The sequence below is a fragment of the Hibiscus syriacus genome, unplaced genomic scaffold (assembly GCF_006381635.1).
Source record: "Hibiscus syriacus cultivar Baekdansim isolate YM2019G1 unplaced genomic scaffold, ASM638163v2 tig00110195_pilon, whole genome shotgun sequence".
NCBI lineage: Eukaryota > Viridiplantae > Streptophyta > Magnoliopsida > Malvales > Malvaceae > Hibiscus > Hibiscus syriacus.
The window spans coordinates 593,135-614,400 of NW_024062621.1; the positions used below are offsets into that span (position 1 = coordinate 593,135).

Genomic DNA, 21,266 nt, shown 5'->3' on the forward strand with positions numbered 1-21,266 from the left:
ACGGTTGTATATTTTATTGGTTTATTCTATCATTATATAACGGCTGCTATTTAAATTTTTGGTCTTCATTTCATGTTTCTCCATGGTCTCCAATGGCGGAAGACGACGAACGGGTACTCGATAACGGAAGCTTCTCATCATCTGCTGCTGTTGATGAAACCATGAGGCATGAGGCTGTCTTCAGCTTGTATTTCACCTTTTTCTCAAAGAGTGTTTGATCTTGACCTTTCATCTCGAGAATTTGATGAAGTAAATTGGATTGGAAGAGAACGAACCGTTTTTCTGATCGTTTCGAGAGGAAAATCGAAGGCAAACCTGAGGGAATTTGGAGACACTTAATCATGTCTCCAAGAAAGGACACAATAAAGATCAAAGCCACCGTGGAAAACTTGCACCGGAGCAAAATTCTGCGAAAACCGAAACACGGCGGATGCAAGATCAAGAAGGGGAATACGATGCCTTCAAGGTTGAGAGAATCGACGTTGAAAGTTGCAGAAGATGATTTTACATCACATGAAGAAGCTCCGATTAAGATGGTTGTAGGACTTGGTGTGGTGAGTTTGATGGGCATTAGGGTATTGACTCGTCCGACTCAATGAAGGCGTTTTTTTTTGGCTTGATGAAGCCCTATGATTCTATCATAATTTGTGTGTATAGGAAAACAAGCTTATGGATTTTCGAGTTTGATTCCAAAACAATTAAATTTTGATTAGTTAAACATAGAATTTGATGTCGATTTAATCAAATTTGAGAATCTTAATTTTTGTAAGCTTACCATAGTTCATTCTATTTTTTAAGCAGAAGTTAATAGAAGAGAAATATTAAAAAATATAATAAAGTTTATAATCATAATCGTAAATTAAATATATAAATATTTTTTATAATTATTAATATAATAAATTAGTCAATTGAGATCATATCAGTACCATAAAAAGAAAATGTTAAAAATCTAACTAAAAATTGATAATAACATATTTGATTACATCGCAAATGAATCATAAAAAGCTATCAAACTACTAAAATACCATTGATAAAAGATTTAAACAACGTGAGAAAACTATCCACGAATATAATTAAGTATTCAAATCCAATCTGATGGTCTAAAATAGGGAATATTAATATGATAACAAATAAACACTATATTAATTAGTCAATACAATGTTAAATCTAACACTAAAAAAAAGTAAACGAAAAAAATAATTAAACGACCAATAAAAACATTAGAAATATGTTAAAAGATAAAAGAAAACCCAACATAAAGACAGAACTGTATAGATATTAAAACTAAATAAAAAAGAAACAAATATGTGATATAATAAAGTAAAAGTAAAATAAGAAATACCCATTATGGACAAATACTAAGGCAGATGTTACCGTCAACCACACGAAGATAAAAAATAAAACAAAAAAGGAGTAAGCGACGTGAGGAGAAAAGAACTCAAGGTTTTGAATAGGTCAAAATAGAATCTTAGTAATATATTTTATTCTATTTTTTTATTTTGATTAGTCTAGATTGCAAGGTAATTTCTTCGTTCTATTTTTAATTAAATATTTAATTTATACATAATATAGGGACTATGTGATCAAATTTAACCAATTTTTGTTCGAATGTTAAGGGCATATTCAATAATGGAAAATAACACAGTAGGGGTAAAACAGGAACTAACTATTCCAGTGAAATGAAAGTCTGAAATGGAAGCTTCTTTACTCCTGCATCTCCTCTCTGTCTGAGTCATATTTTTCTTCTTTTTTGTGTTTTCTTTTGACTTTCCATTGGCGTGAATCTCCACCCTCAGAATATTACCAAGCTTCGATCTTTACTTATAATTCCTCGAGGAATTAAATTCTTTATTGAACAATTTGTTTGCTGATCATTTCTCTTTTCTGGGTAAGTTTCTTTTCAGTTTTTGGATTATGGGTTTTTGTTTTTTGATTCAATTTTGATGTGGGTTGGTTTTAGTTTTCTGTTTTTACAAAGTTCTTTTTGGTAATTTGATTTTGGTTTTTTCAGGATCAGTGCTATGAGCATCTTAATTTTAGTTTATTTAATTAAGTTGATCTTGTTATGGCTCAGCTGATTTTGATTCTATTGATGAAAATTAAGACTTGGATTCATCTCGACTTTACTTAATTACCCATTAATTAGCTTATTTTAGTGCAAATTTGTTGTCTTGTCTTGTCAGAACATCATGTGCTTCCATGGAAGTTCGAGTTACTTAATGGTATTGTATTGGACTTTTGATTTTGATTCTATTGATGAAAATTAAGACTTGGATTCATCTCGACTTTACTTAATTACCCATTAATTAGCTTATTTTAGTGCAAATTTGTTGTCTTGTCTTGTCAGAACATTCATGTGCTTCCATGGAAGTTCGAGTTACTTAATGGTATTGTATTGGACTTTTGGCTCATCTGTTCACTTGTTCTTTTCCTTTGCTTGGTGATTATGCTGAATTATAGTCTTTGAATGCCACTAGTGCAACACTCTTGTGATGCTATGTGTTGTAGTTTGTAATGTATTAGGGGAAGCCAGCCTTTCGGTCTCCTTTAATGTTGTTATATATTGTTATGGTGAGATCTTTTCGATCTCTCATGACGATTTCGGACATATGTAATTTTCCCCTTTATTAGTTTTGATATGGTAAATCTTCTAGGAATGATCTACATATTAGTGGAAATGTTGACGTCTTTAGATTCATCGTTCTAAATAACTATTTCCTATCAGCCAAGATGCGTGCAACATCACTTCTTGCACAATGCTTGCCTGGTTTGGTGCCCCATGACCGAGGAAGCGAAAGCATGTCCTTTGTATCAGATAAAGATGTGCATCTCTCGTCTCCAGCTGTCGAGATTATCCCCTCAAAGGTATATTTCATCTCCCTATCAAGATACACTTGTGAAATTTAAACGTGTCGCATAAGAATATATGGTTGACTTTCATCTAAATAGATGGTTTAATATGTGAGTGACACGGTGGAGATTGAATTTGCATTTAAAATTAAGACATCCGGCTATTGTGCAGACGGCTCACCCTTATAAGTATGCTGGGGAATATGTAGACCTTCAGGGGCTCAATGTGTTCAAGGTATATTGACTCATTGCTTTATCCGGATTCCGGGCCGCTTCCATATCTTCTTTTGCTTACCCTTGTAAGTATGCTTGCTTATAAGTTTCCAATCTTCTACAGGGAAGAATTAGTGTCCTTGACATTGTTGGTTTCACTGGTTCCGAATTGATATCCTCGAAACCCGATGGTAACCTATTATCTACCGCAGTTTTATTGAGACGTACATTTTATTTAATAGTTTATTGTTACAAAGTATGATCTGAATTCAAGTATTTATGTGCCAAATCAATCAATTGCAACTGACAGATTTAATATAATTTTGTTTTGCAGGGTTCCTGAAATCTTGGGACAGCTCCATCGATCTTGTTAACGTCCTTAAGCATGAGATTCGTGATGGACAATTGAGCTTTAGAGGGAAAAGGGTGCTTGAGGTAGTTTAATCATAGAAAAATCTGAAAATATTATCAATCACTGCATGTAGCATTTGTTGTCATTTATTCGAATTCGTTTTTCAACTATGAAACATGATATATCAGCATTTTCATTTTCTTTATAGAAAAGTATGTTTTTAGGTCCGTTTAATGATATTATTAAACTGGATAAAATTCTTGTTTCATTTATAGAGTAAAATCTTGAAAGATTTAAGAAAGTGATCAATTGGTTTCAAAGCTTTTGATATAGACTGTGAGCTAATTGTTCTATTTGATAATTTTTACAGTTGGCTTGTGGCTACGGACTTCCCGGGATTTTTGCTTGTCTGAAGGTATACATTTTTATTGAACCTAGATTGTTGCACCTATGTGTTGTATGTATCTCTTTACTAATTCGATAAGGTCTTTAACCCTATCAACTCTTAATAGATTGGGAATTATGTGTATATTATCAATGTTACTCGAGACTCGCGAATGTCCAACATTTCCTAGTTGAAGGGTCCTTCGAGGATCATATCCTTATCCCTGTGTCTGAATATGCTTCGGACATGGGCGGTGGAGTCGAGTACTCAAAAGGAAAATGATGAGTCAGAACAACCTAGTATATGATGAAAGGCTGGTGGCTGGGATGGTGTCCGATAAATTAGAGCAACCAGCTTATATTATATGATGAAAAAGAAGTGCAATTTTATTCTTATAAATGATTGACTTGCACCTCATTCATTCATTGCCGGTACAGGGTGCTTGCACAGTGCACTTTCAAGACCTTAGTGCGGAGACTATTCGATGCTCTTCCATACCTAATGTTCTTGCAAACCTTGAGCAAGCCCGGGACAGGCAAAGCCGACAGCCGGAGAGTCCTTTGACTCCATCCAGACAAACTATTGCCCCAGCAGTGCACTTCTATGCGGGGGACTGGGAAGAACTTCCCTCTGTATTATCTGTTGTTCGGAATGATGTGTCCGAACTGACTACTAGATTGAGCTTTAGCTTCTCCGAGGAGGATTTCTTGGATGGATGCAGTAGCCAAGATGGTAGCATCATGGCACAAGAAATTTCCTCGAGGAGATCGAGAAGGCTTTCAAGAAGTCAGGCATGGGAAAGAGCTAGTGAGACGGATCAGGGAGAAGGTGGTTATGATGTGATTTTGATGACTGAAATTCCGTACCCGGTGTCTTCATTGAAGAATTTATATGCACTGATTAAGAAGGTTCGTTTCTTAATTTTTGCATTGCCTGTTTTCATTTCCTATGATCCTACAATATATATATATAAGGGAACCTGTCTCTATTATGTCATAGTCGGTTTTCCAAACGACACGACTGAAGCGACATTGGCATCCAGAGAAATTCATGATTTGCCACAGCAGTTGTTCACTTCCACTTGTAGTTTCATTGTCTTTTTTAACTCCGCTTGACACAATTTATCAATTTTAATCCCGATTATGAACAACCAGTGCCTGAGGCCTCCATACGGAGTGGTCTACTTGGCAACAAAGAAGAACTACGTCGGCTACAACAGCACAGCGAGGCACCTAAGAAGTCTAGTCGATGAAGAAGGCATTTTCAGAGCACATTTGATCAAAGAGGTGACTGACAGAGATATTTGGAAGTTTTTTCTCAAGTGATTGAACAAAGTTGCTGAGCTACGCAAAGAACAAAAATGGCTGCTAAAGTGATTGCAAACGTTGTGTTTTAGTTCTTTGGCATTGCTGTTAGCAATATATATACCATAAATTGTTTCAATTCTTTTAATAGTGAAAATCAAATTTTGGATATTCGAGAAGCATTAGTGCAGGCTAATTTTGCTACTTGTAATTCTTTCAATAGTAATCAATTCTTTCGGCACAATGTTTTGCGGAAAATGAAGAATCGATATAACAGGTTAAACTAACAGATAAAACAACACAATCCAATGTTTCACACAGTGCAAGAAGACACCAAAACTATACAACTTCATTAGGTGTCATGAGTCGCGAGCATATAACGCATATAATAATCCGCTAGATACGAGTTTGAAACAATGGTCTTAGTTGCTAACTTTCATTCATTGAAAATGGAGACATTACATGAGTCGGATGTTCTACTACCTGCATGATAAGAATTGTGCAGGTTCCAACTAAAAACAAAGGGAGAAATAGCAGAAGTTTGGATTTTTACGAATTACCCTGCCTTTGGTTTTCAGTTAATCTCCGCCAAACCATCCTCCTGCAGTGCATCAAGGTCAAGATCACCATTAAGAAGAGAAGAGGAATCCCGATAATGCAGCCATCGTATGCAAAATTTATCAAAGTCTGGAGGAAAATGTTGGTAAGAATCATTCACATGTTGCAATAGTTCAAGATGCAACTAAAGTTATATGAGAGAAGTAAGCTAGTTTTGACAACAAACAAGGTTCTCAAAAGAAAAATTAGTTTGAAAGTATCAGCGGTATGCTTGTATGGTAAACCATCTAATGTTAAATGGTTCAAACTTCGAAAGCATGGAAAAAGCATCAACTAATGAGGCTACTTCACCAAATTCATTTTCTACTACAGCTTCATGCATTTCAGTAATACTAATCTGACAAGGCATTTATAACAAACCGAACAAACAGAGAACATTCACAGGCTACCAATGCATGGATTATTGATATTATCAATTATTTTATGCCTCAGCATTACATGGCTCATATGAATAAGGCTGCATGAGTGCTGAACAATCACTGCTTAAGGATTAGAAAATTTGCAAATTATCAGACATGATAAACTGTTGAAACTGAACATGAACGTGAGGTATAAGCATGTAAAACAAGAGTAGAATGTTACCATCATTCCAGCCGCAAGATGAACCGAGGGAACAAAAAGTTGGTCCACTTTATTCCCTTCAGTATAGCCATTAAACGCAATAACCATCGAGAAAGTGTGGACCGTTACAAATGCTAGAGCAATAATTGCTGCAATGTTAGATAAAAGCTATTAGAAAAATATAAACTTAGCTTCAAATCCATTTTTAAAATTTTTCTTAATGGGTGCCAATCCAAGAAGAAAATTAAGATCAACTAGTCCTAGAAATCCAATATCAACCTACAGGTTGCATGAAATAAACAGTGTGCCTAAGTTGCAATAGAGGCATGCTTGATGCATTACATGCAATAAAAAATACATACAGATGCATGTGACAAAACAAAACAAAAAACAACTCACCAGAAACAAGGAAAAATGGTATTTGTGAACAACTATTGACGAAATAGGTTGCTGGACCAAATGCTGGTGTCAAGAGACTGAGACAAAAGAATACTGAGTGTGCTACACCATGACCCAACCCACCAGCTGATGCAGTTAACGGAAATTTGATCTCAGTGCATAAATCAAATTAGCAAGAAATAATGTTCATGAAGAACATAAAATGGAAATAAATATAATTAATTATTTCCACAAAAGTCCACAAGAGCAAGATAAAAGGGGGATCATAGTCTGGCCAGATTTATGCTTTTGATCTATATTCCCAATGAACATGTCTTTTGTACATCTCTAGAAGTAAAATTTACTGCAAATCAGCTCACAAAGGTCTGATAGAAGAACTAAGAGGGGGCATTTTAAAATAAAGATAACCTTAACTCCGTCATACAACAATTCATCGAATATACGTTCTTCATTCCCCTTCAAGTATCAATTCTCACAGCCAAAGCCAAAGCAAGTGAAGAACAGTAATCAGACAATTAGAAAGAAATATGGAAGCATCTTCCAATCTTACCAAGAGCAATTTGCATCTTATCGGTCAGATACAAGCGTGGCTTCGAGACCCTATCAGCAAAAGCATCCAATATGTCTTCTAGCCTCCTGAGAAAGACCAAATGCAAGCATTAATCAGACCATCCAAAACATAATGTTATATCCAAGTAGGAAAGTACACAAGACTCTATACAAATAATAAAAAAAAACCTTTATATGCCTAAGCATTTGGCTCAATGAAAGATGCATATAACTCCTACTCATGAACAAGGGATGAATCTAAAATAAAACTGGTTAATATAAGGCTAAGAAAAGACAAAAATAGATTGTAACTGAAAAACTTACCAAGAGCGTAACTTTTTATAATAAACTAGGTAACATTTTAGGTTTAAACTGAAAAATATTGCGTTCATATAACAAATCACGTAAATTGCATAATTATTCCCGTTGCAACCTAAAAAGTTACAACCAAGATATTCTCAATTGTAACCGAAATTATTACTAATTGTATAACTTTTTAGAGTAAACATGCCGACGGAACATTCTTGATTGTAACCGATATAATTATCAATTGTATAACTTTTTAGGTTGGACATAATAATGTTTTAGGTTAAAATCCGCTGCAAATTAGCCTTAGGTTAGGCCGTGGCACAGCAGAAATACCCATGATCAAGGTTCAAAGTTCCCCCTCTACAACATAATAAAATAAAGGACACAAATAACATTAATATGATAAGTAGATTCATTCGTTTTGTCATCCCAAGAAAGGAATTTTCTAATTGTTCAAAAGCAGCACTAATTGATTTCACATTTTTCTTTCTGCTTCTGAATAAAACAAAAAGGAAAGTAGTGATGGCAATTGGCTTACTTATAAACTTTCCAGAAAAGAAGACGAAGACCTTCTTGAAAAGCAACGGATGTGAATATAAGAATTGCAAAAGGCCACCATGTTGTTGAATTCAAAGGGAGGAAAGCTCTCCAAATTCCAGATAAAATTATCAAACTTATAAGCCAAACCAATGTACTGCATTATCAACAAACAAACAAACAAACAAACAAAAAAAGTTCATTTTGAAGTGAACAACAAATTCAGAACTGAAAATTAGATGAAACCAGAGCTGGGTTTGTTTGGTAAGGGAGAAAAAAGGAGGGAAAGTGAGGGAAAACCTGGAGAGGAGAGTGAGGATCAAGAAGGGCTTTTTGGAGATAACGGAGATGAAAAGGGAGAGAGACGGTCCTAACGCCACCAAAGCGTACCCGATCCCCGCCGCTACCGTCATTGTTCTTCTCCGATTCTCGTTTTCTCTTCGTCGTTGCTTTCGCCGGACATGAATTGGGATTTGGGAAGGTTTTAAGATTCAAGCTTTTTGTTCAATATAATGGACTCCTTTGAAATTTTCAATATAGTCCTTCCAATTTTTTTCAAATTTTGTTAAATCGATCAATGTCCCAAAACGACCACTCAATTTTTAAATAAATTCATTCTCAAAATTCAAAATATTTTAATTGAGTCTTCAAATTCTATTATTAATACGAATATAACGATGCATTCCAACTCTAAAGTGAGCGAAGAGGGGATTTAATTAGAAATGAGAAAGGAGATTAGATAAAGAGCATTTATGCTGAAGATTGGTAGTTGATAATCCAATAATTTCTTGTAATAAGACTAAGTATTTGATCGACTCGAGTATTCTTTTTAAAATTAATTAAATTGACGAGTCATATTTTATCATTTATATTTTATTTAAATTTTTTTAGTCAATTTGTTCAAATTTATATTCAAATTTAATTATAATTATTTATAATATTATAATATAAATTGATATCAATTAAATGATTTTCTCTAACTAAATAAGATATACACACATACATATCTATTTATATTTTTTTCATATTATAATGTTGTTCAATAAATTAAATACAATAAAAAATTACAAAATATATTTAATAATATTGTTTTTAAAAGAAATTTTGAGGATTAAGTATTAATGGGTTTATTGTATAAATAAATCGAGAAAAAATAATTTATTATAACTTGATAATTTCGAATACAAAGTATCCCGGAGCAGCCCAACAAATTTCAAATATCTTAAAACATTAAAAAAAAATTCGTATACAAGAAAATATCGTCAAATAATAATATTGAAATAATAATAAAATCGGTTATATAAAATTACATAGCTCCAACATAAGTGTATATTAATATAGTCAAATATCTAAAATAATAAACCATATACATATCCTAAAATACAAATGAGACCGTAAAAATTCGATGCTCACTAACAAATAAGGTATTATACTCTGTGATTGTGATTCTGGAAGTCCTTCGTCAATGAAGTTCCACAGACATAGACAAAATCTATTAATATGAAAATAGAGATAATTCAAACATCGAATTTTACAAGCTAAATGGTAAACAATTAATCTACCACACTTTAAGCAAATCATAAATATGAGCACACAAATCAAATGTATACAGAAAAGCATGACATGAATATCGAACATTTTAGTCATGAGTCATCGAAATCAACATACTCAAATCAAATCACCTGCATATCAAATGTGTAATCATAGAACTCCCCGATCATAGAAATTACAACTTTTAATTTAACTCGTACAATTTATAGTTATGGTGAATTTTTGATGTCGTTGTCATTGTTGTTTTCAGAAACAATATGTTATTTTATTTTTTGACCTTTGTTCACTCGAAAATGTATAAATCCTAATATATAACTCAAAATTGAGAACTATTTGTTTTAAACAAGACTAGGCTTCCGCATTCTTATAGAAATGTAAGGCAAACTTCCTATTTTAATTATCTTGTGAAATATTTGGTGTAACATCCGCAATACCGGGTTAGTGACCAAATTGTAAAGTTTCAGAATTTGGTGACTAAAGTAGAAGAATGAAAGAATTCAATGATTATTTGAATATATATATATTGAAGGTTATTTGGTATTTATTAAAGGAAATTAAGGGTATTATGGTCATTTGACCAGAAAGATTTTTTATAATTTTTTTAAAGGGTAATAAGCACGGAGGAAGAAGAGTCCAGAGCATTCTTCAGTCTTCTTCCTCCTCTCAACCGTGAAGCTTGGTATAAGGTAAGTGGGTCTTTAGTTGGTTAATTCTTTCGTTTTAAAGCTTGTTTTGATTCTTGGGATATTAAGAAAGATTAAGGAAAGCTTTAAGTGGCTTAAACCTCAAAGATTAACAAGTTATGAGAAAATTAAGAAAAATGAGTTTTTAAGTGAATTTTTGATATGGAAGGAGTTAATAGATTGTGAAGTTGAATTTGACTTGTCAAGGATTAAATTAAGAGATATGAAGTGATAGAATGGGAATTAGAACACATTGAAAATTTGGTATGATTTTTGAATCTTATATGGAAGATAGAATTTTGAGTTTAAAGAAGTGATTATGGAGTAGAAATGAGTTTAAGTATGTGTATGAAAGTTAGGAATATTAAAGGGAATGAAGTATGATGTGTTGAGCTGAAAATGAAGGATTTTCGAGCTCAAAATATGATTTCTGGGCAAGGGGAATCGGTACCCATTCAAGGGGAACCGATACCCCTTCAAACGAACAAGAATTTCCAGTATGTCATGGGGGAACCGATACCCCCATAGGGGGGAACCGATTCCCCCTAAAGGAAAATTGGGAATATGGGTTTAATAAGTTAGTTTAAGTTGCTAGTATCCAATTACAAGGTGTAGGTACCTAATGATAGTCTCGAAATGTACATTTATGTAGATTCTACGCATAAAGCAATTCCGGAACGTTTGGCAAGTAAGATCGATCAAGGGAAAGATAAGAGATTGGAATTGGCTAGTGAGGCCAGGTGAGTGCATATTAGTTAGTTTATGGTGCTAAATGGAAACAAAGACTTGCGACAAGTCTATTTCCTATGTTAGAAGGCATGAATATATGATTATACGTATATGAATGACATGAGTTGTATGTATGCATGAATATATGTGTTGACATGCTTTTGAATGTAATGTTATGAGAAGTATGTGCTATATAATGTATATATATATACATATGTGAAACTGAACTATGTGACTGCATGAGAAAGATATGAGCCATATGACATGATATAGGTGAACATGAGAAAGCAAAGTATGAGATATAAACTATGTGATCATAGTAAATATAATTATATTATATGATAAGTGAAATAAGCTGGATAATATTGATCTATAGGATGAAGTGAAAATAGTACACTAACTAGGGGATTTGAACATAAATGATAAGATGAACGTATAAGATAAGCTAGATGGGAAAGATTCATAGGTTTAAATAAAACTATAACACATGGGTTGAATGATAGAAATTTGTGAAGTTATATGAGAAGATTATAAGAGTGATATGAAATTGAATTAAGTAACAGATTAGATTATATATATAGAAATAATAGAAGTGAGATATGTTTATAAGTCTGCCCTAGATGAATACGAAATATAAGAGTGCTATATGATTTATATTAGGATAATCTTGAGGATATAGATATATAGATAGATATGAAATGAAATGAAATGAGTTATATGAATACACAATTATGTGATGAAATGGTGAATTACCTGAACATGTATATATATATATATGTTTAAGAGAAGGCATAAGATTAAGATATAAGCAATATGACTTATAAGTATTGCTATTATAATGTTACATGATATGTTATGTATGTTAAAGGAATTATGTGATGGTATAAGAATGCTATGAAATATATATATATGTGAAAACAAGTATAGGTTATGAGATAAGACTTATGACTATAAGCTACGTGAAAGTGTTCTAGGTGTTTCGATATATTATATGAAGTATATGATCTTATGTGAACAAGATATGATAAGTATGTTTATATGAATAAAGGTGATTGGGTGAGAAATGATAGAAATTATATGAAAACATGACATATGTGACATGTGAATTATATGGAAATGATCTACGTGCAAGTGAACTACGGGACTATGTGATCATATGAAAAGAAGCTATGTGATACGTGATATGTGAAAGTGAATTTCAAGTTTATGTGAATATTTGAAATGAAATAAATGATAACGCCCATGTTATGTGTCATGAGAGCTAGGGGTATAGTTGGCATGCCAAGAGTCGAGGGTCTATTCGGTTCTTTAGGACATATGTATATTCTTTGGAACATGTGTGAAGTCTCGAAAGACACATACTTGATCCCTAGCATATGTATATGATTCTTAAGGAATTCTACGTGGTCCTTATGGACATCATTATATGGCACTACGGTGCAATTCTACGGGCACTTCGGTGCAATTCTACGGGCACTTCGGTGCAATTCTACGGGGCACTTCGGTGCATTTATACGAGCTGTGGTGACAGCATAGTGCACAACCTCTATAGACTCACATATCGATAGTTCTCACATATATACATGGGCTAATCCAGAAATATGAACAAATATAAGTTAGTGGTATGATAAATGCTATAGAAATGATATGATGTTGTGTGTGTATAGTGTTTGATTGAAATAGTATGTGATTATATGATAAACTGTTAATGATGAACTATGTGTATGCATGTATTTACTGCAATTAATCTGATATGATTTTATACGATATGAAAAATGCATGAAGTTGCTGTAACATGATAGAACAGAACATGCATGTATCAATATAGGTTTTAAAGTGCATTAAGTTGTTATGCCTCACTAAGTCTTCGACTTAGCGTGTGATTGTTTCACACGTAGGTTTCGAGAAGAGTAAGGAGTGATGCGGAGCAAGACAGGTCAGTTTTCCTTACCAAAAGATCAGATCAGAAATATTTGACAAAGTATGTTTTTGGTTATGTATAAAGTGTTGGCATGTAATAAGTCATTAAGTACGAGCACTCTGATAAAGTCTGTATTTTGTTTTAAATAAAGTTTTAAATTTCCCGGGATTTTTCTTAAGAGTCAAGGTTTGAAAAGTCAATGTGACACTTCGGACTCGTATCCGGGTCGGATACGGGTTGGGGGTGTTACATTTGGTGATTTTTCAAAATCATTGTTAGAGTTGTTTTATGAGAATTCTATTGTTTAGATTTTCTGACTTTTCATCATTAAAAAATTTGTATTATTTAAAATAAAAATAGAAATTAATCGATAATTTTTTTAAAACAAAATTAGACCGACGTACAATTATAAAGGTGTATGAATCACTTCCCGATTATGTTTATGAAATTTATGGAGAATTTTCAAAGTTATAACATGTATAAACATTTCTTTTGGACAGATTTCATGAACTAATTTTTGACCTCATTTTAATCATTTAAACATGTTTTTTTTTACCTAAAGACCTACGACATTCATGCATTAACATCATAAGCATCATATTTATAACTTATCAAGAAGCATAAGAGAGATAGTACCACCTTGATGGAAGAACGCAAAGAAAACTTCTTGACCTAACTTTCTAACACTCTCTCTTTTCCTTTAGCTTTATAAGACTCCTTCGCTTTCTTTAACTAAGCATAAATGCACAAAAACACAAAGCTAGCAAGTTAGCATTTACTAAGGGAGAAGGAAATGACGAAGAAATTTACAATTCAAGCTCTCAATTACCAAGGGAAAGATGGAAGGAAGAAGCGTGATGAAGGAAGAAAGAAGAAAATCTTGCTAAAATGGGTAAATCACTCAAATAGCCCTCAAATTTTTACCTACTTCACACAAGCTATAAACCTGTTCCTGCCATCAATGCACTCAAAGACAGAGGTCACATGATAATAATTAAAGAATTTTAGATCATATTACACAACTTAAATAAATGATAATCACAACTTAAAAAGGATGATGTGAAGTTTTTGCTTTAAAAGTTGCAAGTTACAAAGGCAAATCACCTCAGCCTTTCCAGTTTCTCTCAACACCCAAATCAGCTTAGTTGTGCTCTAAATCCCCCATTATAGCTGCCCTGCTTTGTTTTCTTCTACTTTGAAAGAGAAACAGAGCACTCAAACAATTATGGCCACCAGCATCCTTTGGTACTCTTGAAAGAATACCACATCATCAGCAATAAAGATGGTGTCGCAGCTGAGTGCTCCAGGTGTTGGGAGAGGGTCTTAGATCACTGTTTTAGAACCTGGGCGAGTGTCACAGCTCCATGTTTTAGCTGTGCTGAGGACTGTGGGTTTTATTAGTTTGTGCAGAGTCTCTTTCAAATTATTTTGAGCAATATTAAATGTAAACAAAGCAGATCTAATATGCAAAGGGTGTTTGAGTTCCAAACTGTTCAAAATGCAATGATATACTCCATGTGAACTGTGCATTGAAAGTTGCAGATGCACATGTTATAGTAGATAATAAAGAAGATGAACCTCTTGATATATCTGTTAACTCCATAATTGTTCTTGAATGGAATGACGTCAGAGAGGCCATAGTAGTACAACATTTCAAGCATATTCACTCTTTAATGTTAAGTGATAAAGTAAGTGAATATAATAATAAATGTTGTGACGGGTGCTTGTTATCGATCTCGGCTTCATTTTACTATTGTTCACAGTGTGACTTCTATCTTCATAAAGTTTGTGCCGAGTTACCAAAGGTAAAGCATGTTTGGTATCATCGTTGCCAACAAGCATTGGTCCTTACTTCAAACGAAGATTTTTGGTGTGTAAAATGTAAACATGATTCTAGTAGCTTTGCCTACAAATGCGGAGTATGCGATGTTTATACATGCTTTCGATGTATTCTTGCCCTTACACCTGGTGCTCGAACATGTCAAGGACATAAGCACCGCCTTTTTTTCTATCCTGACTATAGAGGGCGGTGCACTGCTTGTGGTGATGATGATATAGAATCCTGTTCCGTTGCAAGGATTGCGATATTTCTTTAGACCACAGGTTTTTTCACCTCCAATTACAGCTCAGCACAAATATGATGAAAATCGTCTTTTACTTACTGATCATGAAGATAACAGTTATTCAGAAAGTCATTTTTGTGATATATGTGACGAAAGTCGAGATCCAAATCTTTGGTTTTACAAGTGTGCAATGTGTAATACTTCTGCTCATGTCAAATTTGTTCTTGGAGAATATCCATTCGTCAAACTCGGAAGTACCATTAAAGTAAAAGAGCATAAGCACCCACTCGCTTTTTTTTAAAAGGATCTATTTGCGGTGAGTGTGGTGAACCCTGTTTAGATTTTTTCTTTTGAATGCAAAATGTCCGGATGCAACTATGTTCGGCATTTTGCATGTCTATGGTAACCATTTCACTTGTTCAGACATGGAAGACGAAGGTGTTGTTGGTTACTGCTACTGTTTTACTTGTAATGTTTCTTGTGTTTTATAATCCGAACTATGCTTTTGCATTTGAATTTTAAATGTAAGGCAACCATGTTTGAGGTTGTACTGTGTAAACATTTGATTGTCTTTGGATTATTGAAACTATAATAGCCTGGTTTTTGTTTAATTTCGGAATGTTTGGTAGCATCCTTACCTCGAATGAATCGTTTAAATGTGTAAAATGTGATCACTTCTCTAAAGCCTTTGCCTAATGTGAAGTATGCGATGTTTATACATGCTTTCAATTTCACTCTCTTCGTTTCTATACCAACTATAGAGGGCAGTTATTCATTTCCTATTACAATTCAGCGCAGATGCAATGAACATCTTCTTTCCCTCGTTGATAACGGTAATAACAGTTATTCAGAAAATCATTTTTGTTAAGACGTGAAGTCCATGGTGTGTTGGTTTCTATATACGTGGAAACTACCTCTTCTCTTTGCATGAAAAACAGAGTTTGGTCCCGACTAGTTTACTTATAATGTTTGTTGTGTTTTATTATCCAAACTATGTTTTTTGTATTTAAAGTTTAAATGCAAGGCTTGAAGAGTATTTTTTGATATCATCCTTAATAATACTTTTTTATATGAGTAGCTAGTTTTATTAAAATAAAAAAATATATACAAATTATAATAAAGGTTTACAACAACAATCGTAAATTAAACACAAAATAAAGATATTTTCCTAAAATCATTAACACAAGAAAACTAGTCACTTAAGGTCACACAATAGTCATTCAAGGAAAACATTATAAAAACTAACCAAATAAACTTGAATAAATTATCCACAAATGCAAATCGCGTATCCAAATCCAATTGGAAGATCTAAAGCATGAAAGATCAACCTAATAACAAATAAACACAATTTTTAATCAGTCGTAGCGATGTTAAATCCAAACCTAAAAAAAATCGAAAACCAGGGACAAACCCAATTAATATCTCGAAATTAATCCTCTTTATTATATTCTTCATTTTCGTATTTTGTTTGAGTAAATTTGTTGACTGAATTCACTTGTAATACAAAATAAGGAAAAGTATAAAAACTGGATTTAATGATACATTTCAGTCAAAATTATTGATTTAAAATGAATTAATTGTAGAAGTTGTTTTTAAATTGTGATTCTATTTTAAATTCTAAAATATTTCACATACGTTTTTAAATTATAATTATAAGTTTAAATTATTTATCAAATTAACAATATCATTGTGGTTTGACAATTTCATTAATATATCATTAACCTAAGTCCGGTATAGATCTAATTATACTCATAATATTATTCTAATAGAAATTACAATAAATATAAATAGAAGGAATATTTCCACTACCTACATCATTAGACTCTCCAAGTCAAAGGTGAAAATCATTTTAGTTGTGAGATCAAATCAAAATGGGATTTCATCGTTTAAATTAAGAAACAAAATATCACCAAAAATATTGAAACTATGAACAAGAATCTTGTCTTCAATATTACCAAAATCTTTGAACTTGGAAAAAACATAACATGACTTTATAACAGTACAAGTGTGGTCCATCGATGGACCATAGCATCATTATCTTAGCTAACAAAAGAGATAAGACAGAGAACTAAGGTAATCCAAATCTCATTTTTCATACGGAATCGTCTTCAATGGTCAACACATTTAGATTTATTGAAGATACTATTTGATTTGTGGGAATCTATTTTAGATATTTGCATCATTATCCCATGCAATGATGTATACACAAAACCCTACAGCTAGCAAAAGGACATGGAAAAATCTCCATTGATGTAAGTTTGATATGCAAAGGTTATACTTTAAAAATTCATATAATCATTTATATTTGATTCATTAATTGATTAATTTATATTAAGTATTATAGAGATATGTTATGGGACGACTATTTCAGTCTAATTTATTTCATTTATAATTTCAAAAATTGAAGCTTTAACCTTATGTAAAAGATTTAGCATATTATCTCATTAAACCAACTTATAATTAATAAAATCAACTAAGAATTTGCCTAACATATATATATATATATGGCATGAATCAAGTGAATTTAGTGGATAAGAAATTTTTTGTTACCCTTTGAGGTCTCAGGTTCGAGCACCGCACATGTAAAAGTATAAAATAAAACCTTTACCCCCCAAAATTTTTATTATAATAGTATTTTAGGTCATTTTTAGTTTAAATATTAGTCAAATAAAACATTTATCACTCCTAATTTTTAGATTTGAATACTTAAAAAATTATTATTCTTTTAATATAAAATAATGTGTCTCCTTAATATTTGATCTAGCTTCGTTTATATTAGAGATGGGCATGTGTCGAGTTGGGTCGGGTTTTTGGTCCACCTGACCCAACCCGAGAACAAGGAATCCTTCACCCGAGATCCGACCTAACCGAAACAAGATTTCACCTGACCCGAATCCGACCCAATATATAACTTAAAAACCCGACCCGAACCGAAAAAATATTTTTATTTAATAAAAATAATGACTTAATTGAAAAAAAATAAAATATAGAGGGGTATTATTGTAATTATTTCTAAATATATAAGGTAAAAATTATTTTTTCGGGTCGGGTATTTTTCACCCTAAACCCGAACCTAACCCGACCCGAACAACACATTTAAAAAAACTCCCAACCTGATCCGACTCCGAATTAAAAAAACTCCGACCCGATCAGGTCGGATTGAGTCGAAACCCATCAGGTTGTTCGGGTCCTATGCCCATCCCTAGTTTATATATATATATATATATATATATATATATATATATGGGAAATCTACTAGAAAGATGTATAAAGAGACTCTCAATTACTTTCCAAAAATATATACTTTTTTCTTAATTAAATATATTATTGGTAGATTTTTAAAAAGATGGAAAACATATTGAATTTGTAGTTAGAAGAATCCAAAGAGGGGGGGGGGAATGGTGGCGTGCTGGCAATTTGGTAGAAGGAAACATTTTTCAAAGACCCAAGACAACGTGTGGGGACTTTGTGTTGAGATTACAAAGGCATGTTGTCTGTTAAATGTGGGGCAAAATATATGAAAATTAAATAAGATTGATTCTTTCGTGTCTGTGATTCATCTAAGATATAATTATTATTATTTTTTAATAGTTTGAGGTGATTATGAAATAATATGTTAAGATTTTTTTAATTATTAATAATGTATATATCTTGGATATGTAGGTGCTCGAACCTAAGAACTTTAAGAAAAAAATATTCATTTAATCATCGAAGTCATTTGATGAATTCTAAGATATAATTATTTGAAATGAAAAAAATAATTAAAATATGATATGATACCAAAAAACAATATGATTTATGATATAAATTTATGAATACATCATTAGTAATCCTAACAACTAGCAAACGTAATTCCTAATCTTTTTGAAGCTCAAGTCCCCTTGCAACTATTATTCTCTTTCATTGTATTTTAATTATACTTAAGATTACAAAAAAAAAAGCAAAAAATAATTGTAAGAGTTTGTGATTCGAATTCTATTTTGACTCAGTTTAAAAAAAATCATGGTTTGATCTGTTTTGGGGAAAAACTAATTAGGTTAAAAGATACGGATCGATGTTATTGGGCTATGATCTCGAACCAAATATGGTACAATATTGTTCAACTAGGGTTACTATGTTCGTATAACTATATTTGAGATTTCAGAGTTTGATGTACTCTCACATAATTTTATTATAATTTATGATCGACATAATAAATATCTCTTTTTTCCCATGATTTTTTTATTTAACTATCACTTTCTTTAATCAAGGTCTTTAACCAAAATTATCTATTAACATCAATCATATATTCAGGGATAAATGTAAGATTTTATATCAATTATATAAATTTTATATTTATTAATGTATATTATGAATTTCAAATACAAAATTTTAGAATTTAAAAAATAAAATTAAATAATCAATAAAAATATAAAAATAATTAAATTATATTATAATTAAAAAAATTTAAAAACGATCCCTCCCTTGTCCGGCTGCCCCTAAGTCCATCCCCGAATATAATTATGACTCGTCCTAAATTTTCATGATAAGAACTTAAATCTCTCTGTCGCTTTGTTGTTTCCTCATCTACTAATTGATTTAATGTATGGCGATGACTTGAGTCAACCCTAAATAATTAATATGATAAATCATTTCACGTATCATTTTGAAATCTTACAAATAAAATCAATGGATGCATATATAAACTATTAAAAACATGACTTAATAAAATGAAAAATCCAAATATTAAAGTCTTCCCTAACCTTTATGTCAATTTGTCTTCTTACGTTAATTCTTCCTTGATCCTTATATAAAGAAGCTTTCACCATTTCAGACATATCAGATATAGTTCAAAGAAGAAGATGGTTCCTACTGGTTTCAGATTTTGTCCCACAGACGAGGAGCTCATCGAAATCCTGCACCACAAAGTATCGGGAAACACCGCCACGGCATCGTTCGATTTCATCGTCGAAAGAAATCTATACGATTTCGACCCAAAAGATCTCAACTGTCCGACATTTTCCACTCATTCTTCCTTTTTTATCTGGTTTTGCTTCTTTTTTGTTTTATTTTTTTGTCTTCATCAGTTGCGTGCATGTTACAGGGAACAAAATCCCGTGTTTCATGGAACATGCATTCATCGTACCAAACCAGAAACCGAATATTATATATATATATATATACACACACGTGTGTATGTGAATTTTTTAATGTTTTTGTGCAGGGAGTGAGATTAGTGTACGATTGAACGAGAACGAGAGGTATTACTATTGCAGAAAGGAGAGTGATTCGAGGGAAGTGATGGGTCGAGGATGGTGGAAAGCAACGAGTCATGTAAAGGCGATTTCATCTACTAATGGTGAACTGATGGGTTATAAAAGGCCTTTAACTTTCCATAAGTTTAAGGATAATAACCAGAGAAACCGGAAAGCCGCCATTAAAACGGATTGGATCATGCACGAATACGGCCTTCAATCTATTCCATCGGTATCTTTCTCTTCTTTCTATACGGCTACGAGAAAGGGTTGTGGATCTTATATTTCTTTTTTCTTTTTTCGATTATTTTATATAGGATTGGAGACTGTGTAAGATTAAGTACAAAGGAAAAGAGAAGCTTAATGAAGTCATGACATCAACGGATAATACATGCAGAAATAATATGACTCCTCCATTATTGAATTTCGAACCTGAAGATGGCGGCAGCGGCAACAGCAGGTCCATTTCCACGAACACAACTCCCATGCAGGTGGAGTTTGTTTCCGAACAGCCACCGCCACTAATGCAGCTGCCATTACCTGTAAACGAGAACCTTAATTACGACGATTATTGTTGGCATAACTCGAACGTGATGTTTGACGATGATCGTCATCTTTTTGCTGCTGATCAACTCGAGAGTCTATCAGACGATCAACCATTTTCGGACCTTTGGTCATGGGATAGATGATATTAGTTGCCCACTTTTATGTACTTATAATAAGCGTCGACGATAGGGTTTTTATGTTGGAAAATCTTATTAGTGATCATCTGTCTTGTTCGTACTATAATTCAGCAGCAATTTAATGTTTTTTATTAATAATTTGTATGAATATTTGTATGGTAGTTTTATCTCGAGCTCTAATTGATTTGAAATGATGATAATCAAGGGATACATACATACATACATCATTTTGCTGTTCTAATTTAATAATTAGCTCTCGAGCTCTAATTTAATATTTTTTTTATGAATAATTTGACCTCTCTTTAGCTGTTTAAAGTCAAAAGGA

The 21,266-nt window shown here is 32.5% G+C and overlaps 3 protein-coding genes across 4 annotated transcripts; 2 read left to right on the forward strand and 1 right to left on the reverse strand.

The window, feature by feature from the left end:
* The first annotated feature begins 546 nt into the window (after positions 1-546).
* LOC120218038 (NAC domain-containing protein 83-like) lies at positions 547-20,947 on the forward strand. Its single transcript, XM_039215036.1, has 4 exons — positions 547-558; positions 19,860-20,013; positions 20,228-20,490; positions 20,576-20,947. Exons 2-4 carry the CDS (start codon positions 19,866-19,868, stop codon positions 20,945-20,947), a joined length of 783 nt encoding a protein of 260 aa, XP_039070967.1. The 5' UTR covers positions 547-558; positions 19,860-19,865.
* On the forward strand, positions 1,683-5,345 carry LOC120218174. 2 transcript variants are annotated; one of them, XM_039215142.1, is made up of 8 exons: positions 1,683-1,888; positions 2,694-2,865; positions 3,023-3,085; positions 3,188-3,254; positions 3,398-3,498; positions 3,786-3,830; positions 4,238-4,708; positions 4,955-5,345. In XM_039215142.1, exons 2-8 carry the CDS (start codon positions 2,731-2,733, stop codon positions 5,123-5,125), a joined length of 1,053 nt encoding a protein of 350 aa, XP_039071073.1. In that variant the 5' UTR covers positions 1,683-1,888; positions 2,694-2,730; the 3' UTR covers positions 5,126-5,345. The 2 variants fall into 2 exon arrangements, with proteins under 2 accessions (XP_039071073.1, XP_039071074.1); XM_039215143.1 differs by having other exon boundaries at positions 2,726-2,865.
* LOC120218176 (gamma-secretase subunit APH1-like) lies at positions 5,117-8,576 on the reverse strand. Its single transcript, XM_039215144.1, has 6 exons — positions 8,378-8,576; positions 8,079-8,234; positions 7,233-7,318; positions 6,683-6,808; positions 6,305-6,432; positions 5,117-5,791 (listed from the first exon to the last, which is right to left on the reverse strand). The coding sequence occupies exons 1-6, from the start codon at positions 8,488-8,490 to the stop codon at positions 5,654-5,656; spliced, it is 747 nt and encodes a 248-aa protein (XP_039071075.1). The 5' UTR covers positions 8,491-8,576; the 3' UTR covers positions 5,117-5,653.
* Positions 20,948-21,266: the final 319 nt, after the last annotated feature.

What these genes read in the sequence shown, in the direction of transcription:
- LOC120218174 (XM_039215142.1), top strand. Translation starts at nt 2,731, where the DNA reads ATGCGTGCAACATCACTTCTTGCACAATGCTTGCCTGGTTTGGTGCCC. An exon ending in AGGGGCTCAATGTGTTCAAG is followed by an intron (nt 3,086 to 3,187) that starts GTATATTGACTC and finishes AATCTTCTACAG; the next exon opens with GGAAGAATTAGTGTCCTTGA. An exon ending in GATATCCTCGAAACCCGATG is followed by an intron (nt 3,255 to 3,397) that starts GTAACCTATTAT and finishes TTTGTTTTGCAG; the next exon opens with GGTTCCTGAAATCTTGGGAC.
- LOC120218176 (XM_039215144.1), bottom strand. Translation starts at nt 8,490, where the DNA reads ATGACGGTAGCGGCGGGGATCGGGTACGCTTTGGTGGCGTTAGGACCG. An exon ending in ACCATTTTTCCTTGTTTCTG is followed by an intron (nt 6,433 to 6,682) that starts GTGAGTTGTTTT and finishes CTAACATTGCAG; the next exon opens with CAATTATTGCTCTAGCATTT. An exon ending in ATCTTGCGGCTGGAATGATG is followed by an intron (nt 5,792 to 6,304) that starts GTAACATTCTAC and finishes ATTTTCCTCCAG; the next exon opens with ACTTTGATAAATTTTGCATA.
- LOC120218038 (XM_039215036.1), top strand. Translation starts at nt 19,866, where the DNA reads ATGGTTCCTACTGGTTTCAGATTTTGTCCCACAGACGAGGAGCTCATC. An exon ending in CGACCCAAAAGATCTCAACT is followed by an intron (nt 20,014 to 20,227) that starts GTCCGACATTTT and finishes GTTTTTGTGCAG; the next exon opens with GGAGTGAGATTAGTGTACGA. An exon ending in GCCTTCAATCTATTCCATCG is followed by an intron (nt 20,491 to 20,575) that starts GTATCTTTCTCT and finishes TATTTTATATAG; the next exon opens with GATTGGAGACTGTGTAAGAT.